Source organism: Grus americana, chromosome 1 (assembly GCF_028858705.1).
Source record: "Grus americana isolate bGruAme1 chromosome 1, bGruAme1.mat, whole genome shotgun sequence".
NCBI lineage: Eukaryota > Metazoa > Chordata > Aves > Gruiformes > Gruidae > Grus > Grus americana.
The window spans coordinates 62,800,876-62,817,301 of NC_072852.1; the positions used below are offsets into that span (position 1 = coordinate 62,800,876).

Genomic DNA, 16,426 nt, shown 5'->3' on the forward strand with positions numbered 1-16,426 from the left:
TTTTTAATTGTTTGCAATTATTTAATGATTATGGTGTTATTATACATCAATAGATCTGCTTTCATTCTGCCAGGGTCTTAAGAGTTACCCAGCCACTCATTTGTTATTTCTGCATAGATGAAATGCTACTGTCAACAGCATCTCATCTTTCATCTCCATCAATCTCTGCCTAATTCTACAGTGTTTAATCTTTAGGTCTGCCCATATTTTAGCTCCTTCTAAACTGGGCATTATTTGGCTTCATTGCTTAACATGCACTTCTTGTTAAGACCTCTTTTAGTTGCCTTTTAAAGACATCGTAGAAGTGTATGAAGACTTACCTGGATTTTCAGTCTTTGGGGAATCTTCATCATATGAATATCTGGCTCTTGCAGATGTTTGAAACTCAGATCCATCACTTTGAAACCAGACGAGCCAAAAACCCGAAGAACTCTGCCGATGATCTTGACATTTTTGTTGAATGTGAAGTTCACAGTGCTGATGTTAGTATCCTTATCACCTCCTTAAAGAGAGTAGCAGAGGATGTGAAAACGAGCAGAGAAGACAAAGGTAAGAAACATATCTGATAGTGCTGTTTTGTTTCTTTTTGGAGTAACTTTTTAGCATTGGCTTCATAACAGTAATTTAATTGGTCTGGAAAGCAGGTGAGCATGCATTCATTTTTCTTCACTGCATGACTGTTTTCCCTGAATTGGGACCATTCCCATTGGTGTGGAAAGGGAGGGACTTCGTCAAAGCCAGTGGAACTGAGGTGAGAAAAGCATTTCAGCAAGAAGGGAGATGGTAAGGATAGAGCAGCAAAACAAAAAGCTGAGGAGAAACTGGAAACTCCTCAATGACAGGAAAATTGTGGGCTGAGAGCTGAGAGCTGAGAGCTGAGAGCTGTGCAGAGAACTGACTGCTCTGAGGCAAACACAGACACTTGATGGGAATGCAATGATATGGCAGAGGGTCTGAATGTTTCATTTGTTTTTAGTGTATTGTGTCGGTTTTGCTAAAAGAAGCAGTAGCTGCGTGTTTATGGTGTCTACTGCCATCCGGGTCCAGTAGCATTGTCTGTAGGTACGTTGCTCCTTCATTGAAAAGAGCTAAATGCAACCAGCTTAAGAAGGTTCCAGAGTGCAAGAGGGAGAGAGGGTCAGCAGAAAGCTTGCAGGGCAGGCTAGGAGAAACAGGGGATGACTGTTTTGTACACAACAGACCCACTGCCAAATCTGGAGTAACGGAGCATCAGGCATTTTCCCAGGCACCTGAAAAGCTTGTCTGGAGGTTGTGCAGCTTCAAAGTTTGCACTTTTGGAACAGTATTTCACCTGGAAAAGTGCTGCAAGTGCCTACACCACTGCCTGTGCTGTATGAGTCACCATCCCTACCAGTCATCAGGATGGAAAGTGAGTTTGCTAGAGGTAGACTGGTATTTTTCCTGTTTACAGGCAAGTAGGGGATCGGTGAGTACAACAAGCTGTTTGAGACCTTTAATACAAACCTGAGGATGCTAGAGGTGCCCTTGATAAATGAGAAGGCTGAGGGTCCAGCTCATAAGTTGAGTTCTCTGAATACAGAATTGCCATGAGGTTTCCCACCCTTGACAAAGCCAGGCAGAAATACCCAGGGCCCTTTTAGCTAATACAGTCCTGTTTGGACACCTTTGGGAGTTGCTTGAAATTCACCTTCAGGCTAGTGATGAGAGGCAGTCCATGCCAAGCTGCACTCAGGGACTGCGGGGATATCAAAAGGGTACCACTGTCATCAGGGAAACTGGAGAGCCACAGAGGGTTTTGGAGCTGAAGAAGCATTTCTTTAGGGTTTCCTTGGGAGTTGAGAGGTTTGTGCTCAGAAGCAGCAGTTAGTTTCAGGTGTGCTGGGACTGGGATCTACAATAAAAACAAGGGACCATTAAAAGATGGTGTGTTTATGGTTACAACAGAGGAATATTAGGGACATATTTTTCTTCACATTTTCCTTTTTCTTATGGTTTTGAACAGCAATCATAAAACTAATCAGGCTTATTTTGGATGTAATGATGCTAGAATTCATATACTTGACATGCTCAGACTTACACACAGCACTTCTTGGTTTGTAAAGAGTCTTTTCTGGGTGTTTCAGACCCCAGAATTCAATAGTGCCCTAAGCAGTTCATTTGATTTAAAGGCGAAAGGGTCAGAGAGTCGGTATTTGTGGCCCACAGAGACACCTTAGGTGTGAGCACCAGCAAGAACTAGGACTTTGGAGGTTTTGGCCTTAAGGCTTTTTGTGGTTTTGGTCCTATTGAGGTGAATTTGGGGTGCTAAAGTGTCAGAGGACTTCCAGCTCAGTTAGCCCCTAGGTCTAAGATTGGCTAGTAGCCCATTTTACTGAATCTTATTGAAAGCGGCGGTGCATCTTATTGAAAGAGGCTAGCTGCACCTTCACTTTCTAGTGGGGTTTGCAGATGCTGGTGAGAACATACTGGTAACTAGGAGATAATCTAACTTGTAGAAACATGCTTACTGGTTAGCAATTATTTTACTGGGAAGATGCAAATATGTACATTCTGGCTACCCCCATCAGCTGAGGCTCCAGCTCCTGGATTAATCATTTTTTTTCCCCACATGGACTTTGTATTCTTTTCTTTGGAGTTTAAAAACCTAAAGGTGAGCCAGACAGCCCTTCTCAGGCAGTTTGCTGAAGGACAATGATGAGACAATGCCCTGCCCATAGTGGCTTTAAACCAAATTAATTTGGTACTCACTTGAGAAAAGCAGTGGTTATCTCTGCTTCCATGAAGCAGAGACAGATGCAGCCAAACTGGCATCTGTCAGCACTATTCCTGTTTTATTGGCTGCATCCATTTCTGCAGCCAGGCCAAGGGTTCTGCCACAGTCCTTCCTCCCCTCTCCTTTAGCCTGTCTGCCCTCTCCTAGGAGTCAGTAAGTGATAGGCAAGATGTATACGGGGACACACACTGGAGGACTTACGACCAGGTACAGGTGTTAAGGAGATATGGCCATAGATGGCAGGACAGGCATCTTGCACGCAGAACCATTGGTACAGCCAAAGACAAAGGCTCAGCATAAATTTCTGGGGCGATGGAAGACATCTATCAGACTAGTATTTCTTCCTTCTCATTGCAGAACTGCATGAACAACTGGAATTTCCCAACATCAGTCTGTATTTGTAGCCTTGTAGCTTTGTGAACAGGCTGTGCCTCGATATAATATAATAGGGCTACAGTTAAATTTGCCATTAAGTGCAGAGATGCCTGGTCTCTTGTCAAGTACGAGATTAAGGTGACCCCAAATGGACCTTTTCTGAGCTGTAACACACCAGGTCTGATCACAGCATCAGTCTGACCTCAGAAAGCAGAATCAACTTTGCCTTTTTTCAGTATTTTTTTAATTCATTCATTATTAATGCTGGCACTTAAATTAAAATGAGCACACTTTATTTTTATTTTAGTCACCAGAAAAGGTCCACATTTCAGGGGAAGGAAACTGGAAATTCAGATAATGCTAGAATAATTTGCTGAAAAAAAAAAAAAGCCAGTAGGAAAAAACTTGAAGTTAAGATACTTCTTGGCCTGTTTTGTTTCCAGAAATTTCATGATTTCCTTTTAAAATATTGTTTTCACTTTTAAAGGTATGAAAATTTAAGACTGCTGTTTAGACATGATCAAAATACTTTCTTAAATACAAACTGTAGAAATAAATTTGTTGTTCTGTGTCAAACAGATCATCTCATTTGGCCTAAAAAGAAATTATTTTGCCTTTAAAAATTGTTTCTGCTAATTAAAACTGAGAGATTGTAATTGCAAGTTAGTTTCAGATCATTTTTCATCCAGCCTGCCAGTTTGGTTGGCAAACGAATTCAACTACTGACATATGGTGACATGTAGATATGAATATTCCTAGATATTGATGAAAAGAAAGTTTGTAATCTTCAGCACAACTTTTATTTTCTGTGTCTTTTAAAAATTATTTGATCCTGTCTCATTTAGCTCTTGCTGCTTTCTCTCCAGTGCCCTGGTTCCCCAGAAATATGCAAGATCTGGACAAGTGTCACCATCTGATCACTAAGTATGATCCAAATTTGGACAATGGTCACCCTGTAAGTTTGATGCCACTGTTATTTCATTTTTAAAAAAGAAATTCTCTGTAGGGAAATTTTTGTAAGGAAAATTTCAGGAATAAAGAAATACTCATGAAAGGAATAAGGAAACACTTGTGAAATACTCCCAGCTGAAAACCAACTTTGTGCTGGTGCACATAGCAATCAAGTTCCCCAGCCTTCTGCTTTTTGTGTTTTCTATGTTTTGACCTTTCAGATATTCCGCATCTGCATTTTTAATTTTGTGTCTGCCAGGAATATCATTCAAGTGCAAATGTACAGAGGATGGTAATAAGGACGAATGGCAAAGAGCTAGTCGCTAATAAATACCAGATCCTCAGATCCCACAGAGGGGAGTATTATGCTTAAACTTGCAAAAATTGTCTAGACAGAAAATAAGATAAATACATGGCAGCACTGATTAATGGATATAATACCTGAACTGAGATTTAAATGTGACTGGAGAAGCTCAAAAGGTCTAGCGATTTCAGTTGAGGTAATCATCCAAAGTTTAAATCGGAAGCAAGTTGGAAAGATTATAATCTTAATTTACATCTGACTTTTCACAAGGTCTTTGGAGCCAGGATTTTGGCAGTATTTACTGATACTACTCTGCAAAATATTGATAGAATGTTTGTAACGGTCTGTCCCTTGGATTCAGGCAGTAGGTCTTGGTTATGAATGGGACACAGAAAGGGCTTTACTCATAACAGCTTTGTGTGTGTACCCTTAGCCTTGCCATAAGCAGAAACTCGAAGAGAAGGAAGAGGAAAAACGCACTGGAGTCCTGCCATAGTGATGCTAATAGTAAGGCAAAGTACTGGGAATGTACAAACAAACACATACTCGTTCTCATCAAAGTTTTCCAACTTTAGTACACATGAGATATGAGTTAAGCATGGACAAATAAGGGACTCCAAAGGGCCATTTGCTGATTGACTAGGTAGGTCACAGAATTGTTGTGAAGCGTTCTGCCAAGCATCACATAGAAGTGATGCATGAAAACAAAAAAAAGCAGAGCCTTTGCACTGAAAAATGCAAGGAAGGTTTAGATGGATGTCAACAGAATCTGTGAGATTTTGTCATTTCCTTTTCTAAATGTCTGAATTCTATTTAGACCCTTTTATTAACCTATATCTGTTAATGTTGTTAGCTATGCACAATCCTGTGTGGTACAGAAAAAACTTTCCACATTTATCTTCTATTTTTGAGATTCACTTACTAAACTATAATGCTCTAGGAAAGCTTTGTATCCTCCTTAACCAGGACATCTTTCATTCTTCCTCATATCTTTCTGATAGAAACAATCCAAGTATTTGTCATTTTCCAGCTCTGAGGCTGTTTCTCGTGAGATAAATGAATACACATTGGGAATTCTTTGAATTGGACTAAGTTCTCCTCCTATTTTGCCAATAGGAGGTATGAGCACTGAAGAGGATGAGAGAAAGCACCTGTGGTGCAGAGGTACTCAGAAGTACTGAGTGGGGATAAATCTACGCTGCAGAGTGCAGTGTGATGTAGAAATACCTAAGCTAGCTTGAAACCAGCTAGCTCAGGCACTGAAAATCAATTGTCAGTGGCAGGAGGGAGCACAATGTGGGCTCACTTACTGTGCTGCTAAGCATGGCTCAAAAACGGACAGGTTGGAGGAAAGTACAAAATATGCTGGCTCAGCAGATATTTTGCGGATACATTTACTACCAAATACGCAATTTGGGCTCTCCATCTCAACAGCTTCATTTTGTTCTTTACTGTCTCTTTAATGGCCAGAAAAGCAAACCGATGACACTGTGGCACTGGTCCCTGGGGCACCCTGACACTGGCTGTAGCAGTTTCCCAGGGAGGCTCCTGCTGCTCGGAGCCCCCGAAACAGCAGGGACCAAGCTGAGAGGTCACAGCAGCAACGCTAGTCTGGCCCGATGGCTTTTCCACGTGTTCTGCATGGACTTGTTATAGCTACTGACAAGCAAGGGTGACATCTGAATAAACATATTATCCATAGCACAAGACAAAAATAAACGTGCTCTTGGGATCTGGTTCTTTCCTCAGATTCACGCACACAATGCTCATTAACTGCAGTATTACTGGTATTATTGCTACACTGAAAATTATGTGAATAAACCTAAGGGAGAAATTTGGCTTGTAGTATGCGAAGTGGTTCCAGTAAATTCTGAATATTTTAGAATAATAAATATTTGTACAGTGATGCTGATCAACGCTGCTTTATATTAGTAACACAGTGCCAGATTTCGGATTTTATTCCTGTTATGAATGATGTAAAATTCGAAGTAATTTGGTTCCACATCTCTATTCTTATTTAATAGCTGGAGAAGCCTGCTTAAAGCTCAACTTCTAGTAAGCACCGAGGGGGCAAAAAGAAAACTCTGGTATTTAATAAGTAAAATGCCCCTTTAAACAGTTACCACTGAATCTGTCTTTATCATAACATGGTAATAAATGGGCAAGGAGACATTGAGCTGAAAGCCTGTACTTTCTACAGGTTCAGTGGTGGCTCTAATGATTTCTAGCCAGTGAGGACGCCTGCTTCGCGCAAAGTGCAGGGTATTGTGCAGGTGCAGTGTACTTTCTCTGGCATGGTACCGTCATGTCTACCACAGCCCTATATTACAACCTTCGTGCTTTAGCGCAGGAAAGAAAAGATTCAGAGATTCATCTCTTCCCCAGCAGAAGTGACACCCTATTTCAATTCCATTTTTAATGTGATTTGCATTTAAATTTGACTGTAGAGTATAATGGCTTGTGGTGTAGTGCTTATGAACAACTCCAAAACCTTCCCACCAAGCCATGTTACTTTCCTTTCTCGTCACAGGCTCCAAATTGTCATCACGATGTCACGGATGTAACTGATTGCAAACTTTGGCTTACAGTTCATAAGGCTCAAGATTCATTGCCTCAGAGAAAACAACCTATTTGAGGCCTAGGTTTTCTGAATGCTTTTGTTAGAAAATTTATTTATGCCTACAAATCTCTCTCAATGTAAAAATTTTTTGAATTATTTTCTATCATCTCAGGGATACGCTGACCCGGATTATAAGAAACGGAGGGCATTCTTTGCTGGCCTTGCCTTTAATTACAGAGCGTAAGTACAAGGCTGCTGAAGAGACTTCAGCGGTACACACGCACTTTCAGAAATCCTCATGTGCAAGAAATACCAGAGACAATCTTTTATCAGTGTATCAATGGGGCTGTCTTTTAGAAAACAGAATTAAACCACAGAAGCTTTCACTCCATGCAAAATAGACTTTTCCCACAACACAGCAAATATACCGTAAGACAGAAGTCTTAGGATTGCATTCACATCTCCTTCAGTGCTCTATTTTGTCTTAGCAGAGGAGATTTCTCAATATGACTCTTTCATTTCAATTTTGCAGTTTCTTTTAGGACTAGCTCCTGAGCTGAGGTTAATATTTTTCAAGGAACAATAAGGAACAATGTTCAGGAACGTATTTTTGACAAAGAAAAGCAATTTACTATTTTTGTTATTTGTTTGACAAAATGTCTCTACCCATGTACATTAGCTACTTAAAAACCTAAAAACTTCTTGGGTCTCTTGTGGGTGATTAAAAATGTCTCTGCCTTTATGTGTAAAACTTCCCCAGAATCACACTGCTGTCTGACAGTCAGTCAGACGTATAGGTAGAACTGGCTGTGGGTTATCAGCCTCATGGTCTCCAAGAACTGGTGAAATCTCCCAAGTCTTGAGAGACTTCTATTTGAGTACAGCTTCCTCACCGCCCCCATATATCACAGCTAGTGCAGCACAGAGCAGCACAAAAGCACACACTGAACTGACTCAGAGCCACGGAGAAGCAACAGTGAGGAAGAGGAGAGAAGACTGCCCCTCAGAGAAGTTAGTAATAACCCCTTGGTGTGTGCCTGGGCAGCTCTCTGCTGATGAGTTCAGGAATGCTTCTCGGTGACGACACTGTGCTGATCTCGCCCTCCAGGGATGGACCCTCCAGGCTCACATTGCATTTTGGTTGCTAGATTGCGTTCAGCGGAGGTAAGAGTAAGCCTGAAGGCCTCTTTTTTCTTGTTGGAAGCATAACATGGCTCCCTTTCTTAGCATATCCCTCTGTTTCCTCCCCACATTGGAACAGAGGAGAAAATGCACACATTAGAGCCTACCAAGACAAAGAAGTTGTTACTTATGTACTATTTTGCTGTTTCTGTCTTCATCACAGCAAATATTCATGGTGCATGCAGAGAAACTAATACTTGGAAACTGAACTTGAAACCTGCTTTAGACACATGCGTTATTTCCTCTCTCCATTACAGAGGAGACCCTTTGCCTCGCATCGAGTACACGGCGCAGGAGACGGCAACTTGGTGAGTTTGTTACCTATACTCCGACTCCTGGGCCATTCCACTGCAGTCCCAGGAAAGACTGGCAATGTGAGACAATTATAACATTTAAAAATCACATTTATCCATCTCAAATTTTATTTCTTTGTTAAGTGTCACCTTTTGGTCATTTGTTTTGCAGAAAGCCATTCTCAGCGCTGGTCTTAACTATTCACTTTCTAAAGCAAAACGCATTTTCCTGACCATCTCCCTGCCTGCCAATCCCATCAAGACATCAGAAGCCAGAAAACACCTAGAGCCTATAGTATAACTTCTAACTGACCTCTAACTAATCGTAGCTATGGTGGTGACAGAAATATCACTTTTCCAAATCTGTTACCAGGAGAAAATGCCCAATCACAGGATGGGAGTTCATTCATAGGATGTTGCTAATCCAATGTTCACAGGATAGACCAGCCTTGCTTGTTCTCCTGCGAGTATTCATTGCTGTTAACATGAATAGGTATCATTCTCTCAAACTGAAGGCAAAGGAAATTTTGGAGTCCCCTTCCAGGATACATTATTTACACTGTAAAAAAGCCTTTGATGTCATATGAAATGATGGCAAGTTACTTTTACATGGGTGCAGCATTTCTTCACCGGTGCTTTGTTTCTTCTGAAGATTTGCCACTTAAAAAAAACCCCAAACAAACAAATCCCAAACAAACAAATGAACAAACAAAATTAATTCAATGCAAAGTATGTTTGCAGACTTTATGTGAAGTATGTGGCAGATTTGAAAGCAAGCAGAGTTCTTACTTCATATACCTCTGTTTCCACTTTCTCCCACTAATTTTAACAAATCTCAGTAAGCAGCAATAATTACACATTTGTATGAGAATACAAACATAAATATGTCCAAATGTCCCAACTAAGAGCAGAGTTCCAGGATTGTGCAAGGCGTCACATGTGCACATAATAAGAGGGAATCTTTGTTCAGAAAAGTTTACAATTTAAATGGAAAGCCAACCTAAAGGTGGGAAAAAGGAAGACTTATGACCACATTTTATAACTGTGGAACTGAAAAAGCTAGAGCTGAAGTGATTTGCCCAAAATTATACACAAAGTTTATGTCAATGCCAGGAATTAAATCCATATACTAGATGTCTCATGCCAGAACCTCAACCACAGGGCCATCCCATCTTTTTCAGTGATTATTTTATTTTAAATAAAATCTACTGTGCCATAGAAAGCTTGAGGGGTGTTGCCCACAGTCACATAGAAGCCTTGCGTCAAACTCATCCAGGCAGTCACGTTTTTATTAAGCTCAAACAGGTTTTTATAGCATCTTTCGATTGTTAAAGATTGATGGTCGATGTCATGCTTGTGATTGCTACCACCAGCCAACAATCTTGGCATGGGATGGTGTGTGGGAATGTCATATTTAAGAAAATTTAATTTTGTGTTCTTTCCTGTTTTTCCCTTTTGTTGCCAACCTCCGTCATTCCAGCCCTTCTCCACCTAGAATTAGTCCCACTGTGGTAACGGAATAGACCTTTAAAGGAGTATCTGCCCATTTCCCCAAACAGCCAGCCCCAGCAACCCAGGTTGTCTTGTTATGTAAAGCTATTTCCAAAATTAGACCTCCCAATGGTTATCACAGCCCCCTGGGGCTGTGCCCTGAGGTCAGCTGCATTACAGCACAACTTAATTGAGCACAGTGAAATTGAACGGGAAATTTGTAGCACAGAATAAATTCCCTTGGTGTTCACTCTGAAGAGCTGTTGGATGCCTTCAGTTTGTAGCAACATGGTTATAAAAATGAAAACTAATCAAGTGAAGAAATATGACTTTCAGAAAACAGAAGGTACAGATGATCTGAGTTTCTGTTTTCAAGCAGGCGTCTTGGAAGGCCCTGAAACTAAATAGTCATGAAAGATGTCTTATGGGTGAAAGCTATGTAAGAAAAAGGGAGAATCTAGGATAAAATTATGGGGATGCACCTGTCATATTGTCATAATAAAGCTGAATAGTGCCACTTTTTTCTAAAAGAATAAGTAAATTTATGTAAAATAAGCTCATTGCCTTTAAAGTCTTTGAAGTGGCTGGCTCCATCCTTTGTTATGAGGCTCCTTTCTAGAGTATTTCATAGACCGTGCCTTCAGCAGTTTCTCTTTCCATCTCTGCACTGAAGTACCATCAAGTAGCAGCTTAACGGCCCTTTGGGCGATAGCACCTCCATACTGTGAGGTGTTACACTACATTAGGGCAAGCTAAACTGTTGTCTGCAAATATCCGCTACTTTATTGACTTTGGAGTGAACTGAGATGATTGCCTTAGAGGTACTTAGAGAGGAGGGACACTAAGCTTTGGATAATTCGTCACTAGTCTCTGAGAATGCCTACGCTTCTGTGGTAGTCAGTGTTTGGACACACAGTAGAATGATGCTTTGGCAAGAGAGACCATATGTGCAGAAGTGTAAACAAGCCTGCCCTCTCTAGACTCTGGTCTGGGGATGAACTATGTACTGGTTCAGATACTATGCATTCCCACTGAAGTCAGTAGTATTCTATGGGGAAATAAACCAGGGAAACATTTGAACTCTAGTCCTCCTCATCTTTTCCTAATTCTTCCATGGAAATGGCCCAGTCTCCTGTGGCTTTTGCAATAGTGACAGCAGCCACTGTTTCCCTCTGTTCTTTTAATTTTTTTTTTCCTCCTAAGGTTTTTCTCCCCCCCTTCATTCTGGTTCATTACTCCCACACTGTGTAAGACATTCGTACAAGTGAAGCCATTACCAGGGACTGGCTATCACCTCCATAGCAACAATAGCATCACAAAAAAAATACAATACAAAAACAACAAAAGGTCATTTTCCGTAGCCAGCATTTCCAAGAATGATCTCAATTTTCATAAAACAATGTTTATAAAATTGTTAACACCCTAGGGCCATGTCTGAACAAAAATAACCATTTCTATAAGGTTCTTTTTGCCATCCTATTACTACTTGTTTATTTTGCAACAGCTAAATATATTCCAAACCACAGTTCTAAATCCAAGCACCATCAAGTTTGGGAGAAGCTTGAAGCCTGTGCCCAAATCTAGTTATATATATTTTTCTTCAGCTGGTGTCTTTTTGTATAATAGGCTAAATGCTTCAAGAAGTTGGCATGTCTTTCAAATACACAGCCCATGCCAGGCATTTTGAACTGCAAAAGTATGAACCTCTTTGCCAGTCCAGATGTTACTCTTCAGTATCAGAAAAAGTGCTTTTTTAGAAGGAGGCTTGTAAGAGTCAAATATAGACAAGGCTTCAGCATGGAGATGGAGGGGCTGGCATTTCAAGTTGCACCCTCATATAGAATACCTGGGGAGGAATACCTGACTCATTCCGTCCCTAAACTGTGCAACATAGAGAGGGCCACAGCCTCAGCTTCCTCCCTGGGATTTTCCTCCTCTGAAGCCTTATACCTAAGTAAGAAACACTTCTGAACCAGGATTAGAACCCTGTTACATTAAAGGTGGGTGTAGGAAGGTATAAAACAGTTTTGATGAGCAGCATCCACCTTCAGAGAAGGGGAAGAGCATCTTCAGTCACAGGCTTACCAAGCTGGTGAAGAAGGCTTTAAAAAAAAGTTGCTGTGGGAGGGGAACCTCAATTCATCCCATTCCTACCAGTTTGATGCCAGTGCCAGCAACGGATGCCCAGAGCCGGGAGAAGGATCACAGGTCAGCAGGACAGCACCTGAAGTGCAGCACAAAGGAATTCCAGCCACTCCAGCCAGCAAGTCACCTTCACTGGGGCCCAACTTAAATGCCTCTATGCTAATGCACATAGCATGGGGAATAAACAAGAGGAGTTAGAGGAATTCCTGAGGGAATTGGCGGATGAAGTTGCTAAGCTACGATCCATCATATTTGAGAAGTCCTGGCAGCTGGTGAAGTTCTCACTGACTGGAAAAGGGGAAACATAACCCCCATTTTTAAAAAGGGAAAAAAGGAAGACCCAGGAAACTACAGGCCGATCAGTCTCACCTCTGTGTCCAGCAAGATCATGAAACAGATTCTCCTGGAAACTATGCTCAGGCACATGGAAAATAAGGAGGTGATCAGTGATAGCTGACATGGCTTCACTAAAGGCAAATCGTGCCTGACAAACTTGGTTGCTTTCTATGATGGGGTGACAGCGTTGGTAGATAAGGGAAGAGCAACTGATGTCATCCACCTGGACTTGTGCAACGCATTTGACACTGTCCTGCACGACATCTTTGTCTCTAAAACGGAGAGACATGGATCTGATGGATGGACCACTCGGTGGATAAGGAATTGATTGGATGGTCACACTCAAAGAGTTGTGCTCAATGGCTCAATGTCCAAGTGTAGATCAGTGATGAGTGGCGTTCCTCAGGGGTCAGTACTGGGACCGGCACTGTTCAACATCTTTGTCAGCGACATGGACTGTGGGATTGAGTGCACCCTCAGCAAGTTTGCTGATGACACCAAGCTGTGTGGTGTGGTTGACACACTGGAGGGAAGGGATGCCATCCAGAGGGACCTTGACAGGCTGGAGAGTTGGGCCCATGCGAACCTCATGAAGTTCAACAAGGCCAAGTGTAAGGTCCTGCACATGGGTTGAGGCAATCGCAAGCATAAATACAGGCTGGGTGGAGAATGGATTGAGAACAGCCCTGAGGAGAAGGACTTGGGGGTGTTGGTGGACAAGAAGCTCAATATGACCCGGCAATGTGTGCTTGCAGCCCAGAAAGCCAACCGTGTCCTGGGCTGCATCAAAAGAAATGTGACCAGCAGGTTGAGGGAGGTGATCCTGCCCCTATACTCTGCTCTCATGAAACCGCACCTAGAGTACTGTGTCCAGCTCTGGGGTCCCCAGTACAAGACAGACATGGAGCTGTTGGAGTGAGTCCAGAGGAGGACCACAAAGATGATCAGAAGGCTGGAGCACCTCTCCTATGAGGACAAGCTGAGAGAGTCAGGGTTGTTCAGCCTGGAGAAGGCTCCGGGGAGATCTAATTGCGGCCTTCCAGTACCTGAAGAGAGCCTACAAGAAAGCTGGAGAGGGACTGTTGACAAGAGCATGTAGTGAAAGGAAAAGGGGTAATGGCCTTAAGCTGAAGGAGGGTAGATTTACATCAGATATTAGGGAAAAATTCTTCAATATGAGGGCGGTGAGGCACTGGAAACAGGTTGCCCAGAGAAGCTGTGGATGACCCATCCCTGGAAGTGTTCAAGGCCAGGTTGGATGAGACTTTGGGCAACGTGGTCTAGTGGAGGGTGTCCCTGCCTATGGCAGGGGGGGTTGGAACTCGATGATCTTTAAGGTCGCTTCTAACACAAACCATTCTATGATTCTGTGATTCTGAAGGAGAAGTGAAACAAAAAACCCTTATGCTTTGCTACATCCCCAGAGGCATCAGTTTCCAAGCATCAGGTGTCCTGAGTTCAGATATTTAGACAGTTGCCTATGCTGGGAGTTTATGTCTTTCTGTGGATCTGTATATAGGGCAGAGAAGTACTGTTTTATGGCAGTGATCCTGCTATATTGCTTTTGCTTTTCAGGAGAGAAGTCTACAGGAAGCTGAGCAGCCTGTACCCTACTCATGCCTGTACACAGTACCTGGATGCTTTCCAGCAGCTGGAGAAATACTGTGGCTACCATGAGGATAACATACCTCAACTTCAGGATGTCTCCAGATTTTTAAAAGGCCAGTCATTATGAACCATGGTTTACTCTAGGTTTTCCTGGATGTATATGTTCACCACATACACACACAAACCGACTTGTAGGACCCAAGCTGATGAGCAGAGCCGATTAGCTGTAGAGTTCCCTCGTGGCAAGATGAGCTGTGGCACAGGACGTTAATACCAGGCATATCTAGGGACCAAGCTATAAGTAAGTTTGTGTTTGCTGTGTGAGTGGCTGCAATTGGTGTAGCAGTAACCAGCTAATTGCAATACCAGCAGCAGTACAGCCACAGCAGCACACTGGCCAGCATGACTTCCACACACAGGTTTTCTATGGGTTTGGCTGTCTCTTACGCTTCTATAGCCATTCTGCTAGTAAGACCCACACACAAGAACAGGTACATACCCTTCAAGTCCACTTTTTTTCTGATGCATGAGACAGGATGGCAATGTGTGGCAGAGGAACATGATTTCCAGGAGGTCCTGCTAGTCAGTCAATAGCTGCCTTGAAACAGCACTGCTTCTCTCTGTCTCCATGGCCCCACTTGCCAGACTAAACTCTTTGGTACCTACCGTGTGGCTGACAGGAGAGCAGAAAGGCTGTGGTGACAGTCTGTAAATGCATGAAGACATGACCTCAGAAGGAAGGACACGTAAGATTGCTAGGCTGACCTATCTGCTGTTAGCTGGGGGCTGACTAGCAAAGAGCAGGAAAGGAAGGGAGCCTGCATTACTTTCGTGAGGCCACCGGATGCATGGATTCCCAAGGACAGTTGCTTTTTGTCAAACAGCTGATTTCCTACTGTCATCAAGAATAACTGAAGAAAGGTGGTCTTTAAAGCCTCCTTGCTCCTTCTCAGTGACAAGGAGATGCCACAGAGTGGAGAAGAGCTGATCACTATGCTGAAATAAATAATAAAAAGTATGGCTTAACTTTAAATAAATTCAATTTAAATACAATTTTCAGGAAATCAAGTGACCTGCTCCATGTATCAGTAGGTGATGCTAGTAAGCTTGAATAAGCTTTCTGTTGCTGAAGAGTTTGCTAAGACATTGCCATTTTTAGGGAGGATTAAGCTGTTTGACGACAAATTTTTTATTTCACCTATAGTATAAGGGAACGAAGGATTGGCATATGAAAAGCATCTCTCATGAGCATACTAGCACCATCATATCCAGCTGTAGGAATTTTTCTGTGTATGCATTATGTATTTTCTTATGTATTTTTCCTTCTATTTAACTATCTACCTTACTCCCCTCCTGTGGTAACGGGCTTATAAATATTTTTTCTCACGAAGTAGCCAATTTCATCTTATCTCATTTACACAGTAGCTGACAGCAAGGAGGACCAGAAATCATGTGATGCTGATTTGATTAGCACAGATATTCATATTCCTTAAGTGAACCATGTGATTTCAAAGTGGGAGAATTTAGGATAATATAAGAATATCCCGTAATAATACTACTTGTATTGCTCATGCTGGTTGACAGGATTTGATTGCCTGGGTCTGGGCCTGCTCACTTCTTTTGCAGACTCTGGTTCTAAATTTTCTCTATGCCATACAAATTGTCCTAAGTAAAAAAAAAAAAAAAAAAGCAGTAAAAATGGTCATTCTGAAAATGTTGCTAATAGCGATTGGGAAGATGTTTACAGTGAGTATTAACTCATCTGCTATAAACACGGGGTGTCTAGTGTAAGTTAATCGTCCAAACTATTCTGACTAGCAATGAGAATCAGGCAATTTAGAGGCATTTTATTCCATCCTGAAACGGGTGTCTAAGGAAAATGGAAAGAATGGCTCTCAGGTGCTAGTCCTACCCTCCTTAAGCTGTAGCTAAAACCTAGATGTCTGGTTTAGCCTAGAGACTTTGGAAAAGATTACGCACAAATGGAACAAAGTTGGTTCATAAGAACTGTGTTTACAGCTAGAGACAATTATGAGTAAGCTATTTTAGTCCCATTATATGGGGCTTTGAACTCATATCTTCCTTATCTTCAATGATTCCCTCTAATAATGTCATTTCTAGAATAGCATAAAGATTGACATCATTGCAAGGTCCCTTTGTAACAAACCCATCTAAGCATCTGCAAGGTCTGTAAAATCTATGTTAAAGACAGCCTCATGTCAAGCAGCCACTGGGTGAGGCGTATGATTTATAAGGAGTTCTTCTGATTTATTACTAATTTGGGTGACTTTTACTGCCAGCGTCAGCAAGGACAGAATTTCTGCCCCTTACAACTCACCAGTCAACTGTGTGCTTAGGCTCTTTTTGGTGTTACAGGTGTGCCATGCTCAACCAACCAAACCTTAATCAAACTGTAGTCTGTGATG

General features: G+C 41.9%; 1 protein-coding gene across 1 annotated transcript in view; it reads left to right on the forward strand.

The window, feature by feature from the left end:
* Window positions 1-321: 321 nt before the first annotated feature.
* Window positions 322-16,426, forward strand: part of LOC129196222 (tyrosine 3-monooxygenase-like) — a 37,843-nt gene continuing 21,738 nt past the window's right edge. The window contains exons 1-5 of the mRNA XM_054803347.1: window positions 322-549; window positions 3,997-4,085; window positions 7,118-7,185; window positions 8,385-8,435; window positions 13,968-14,113. Of these exons, the coding sequence (XP_054659322.1) occupies window positions 354-549; window positions 3,997-4,085; window positions 7,118-7,185; window positions 8,385-8,435; window positions 13,968-14,113 (550 nt within the window). The 5' untranslated portion in view covers window positions 322-353. The remainder of the gene's footprint in view (window positions 550-3,996; window positions 4,086-7,117; window positions 7,186-8,384; window positions 8,436-13,967; window positions 14,114-16,426) is intronic.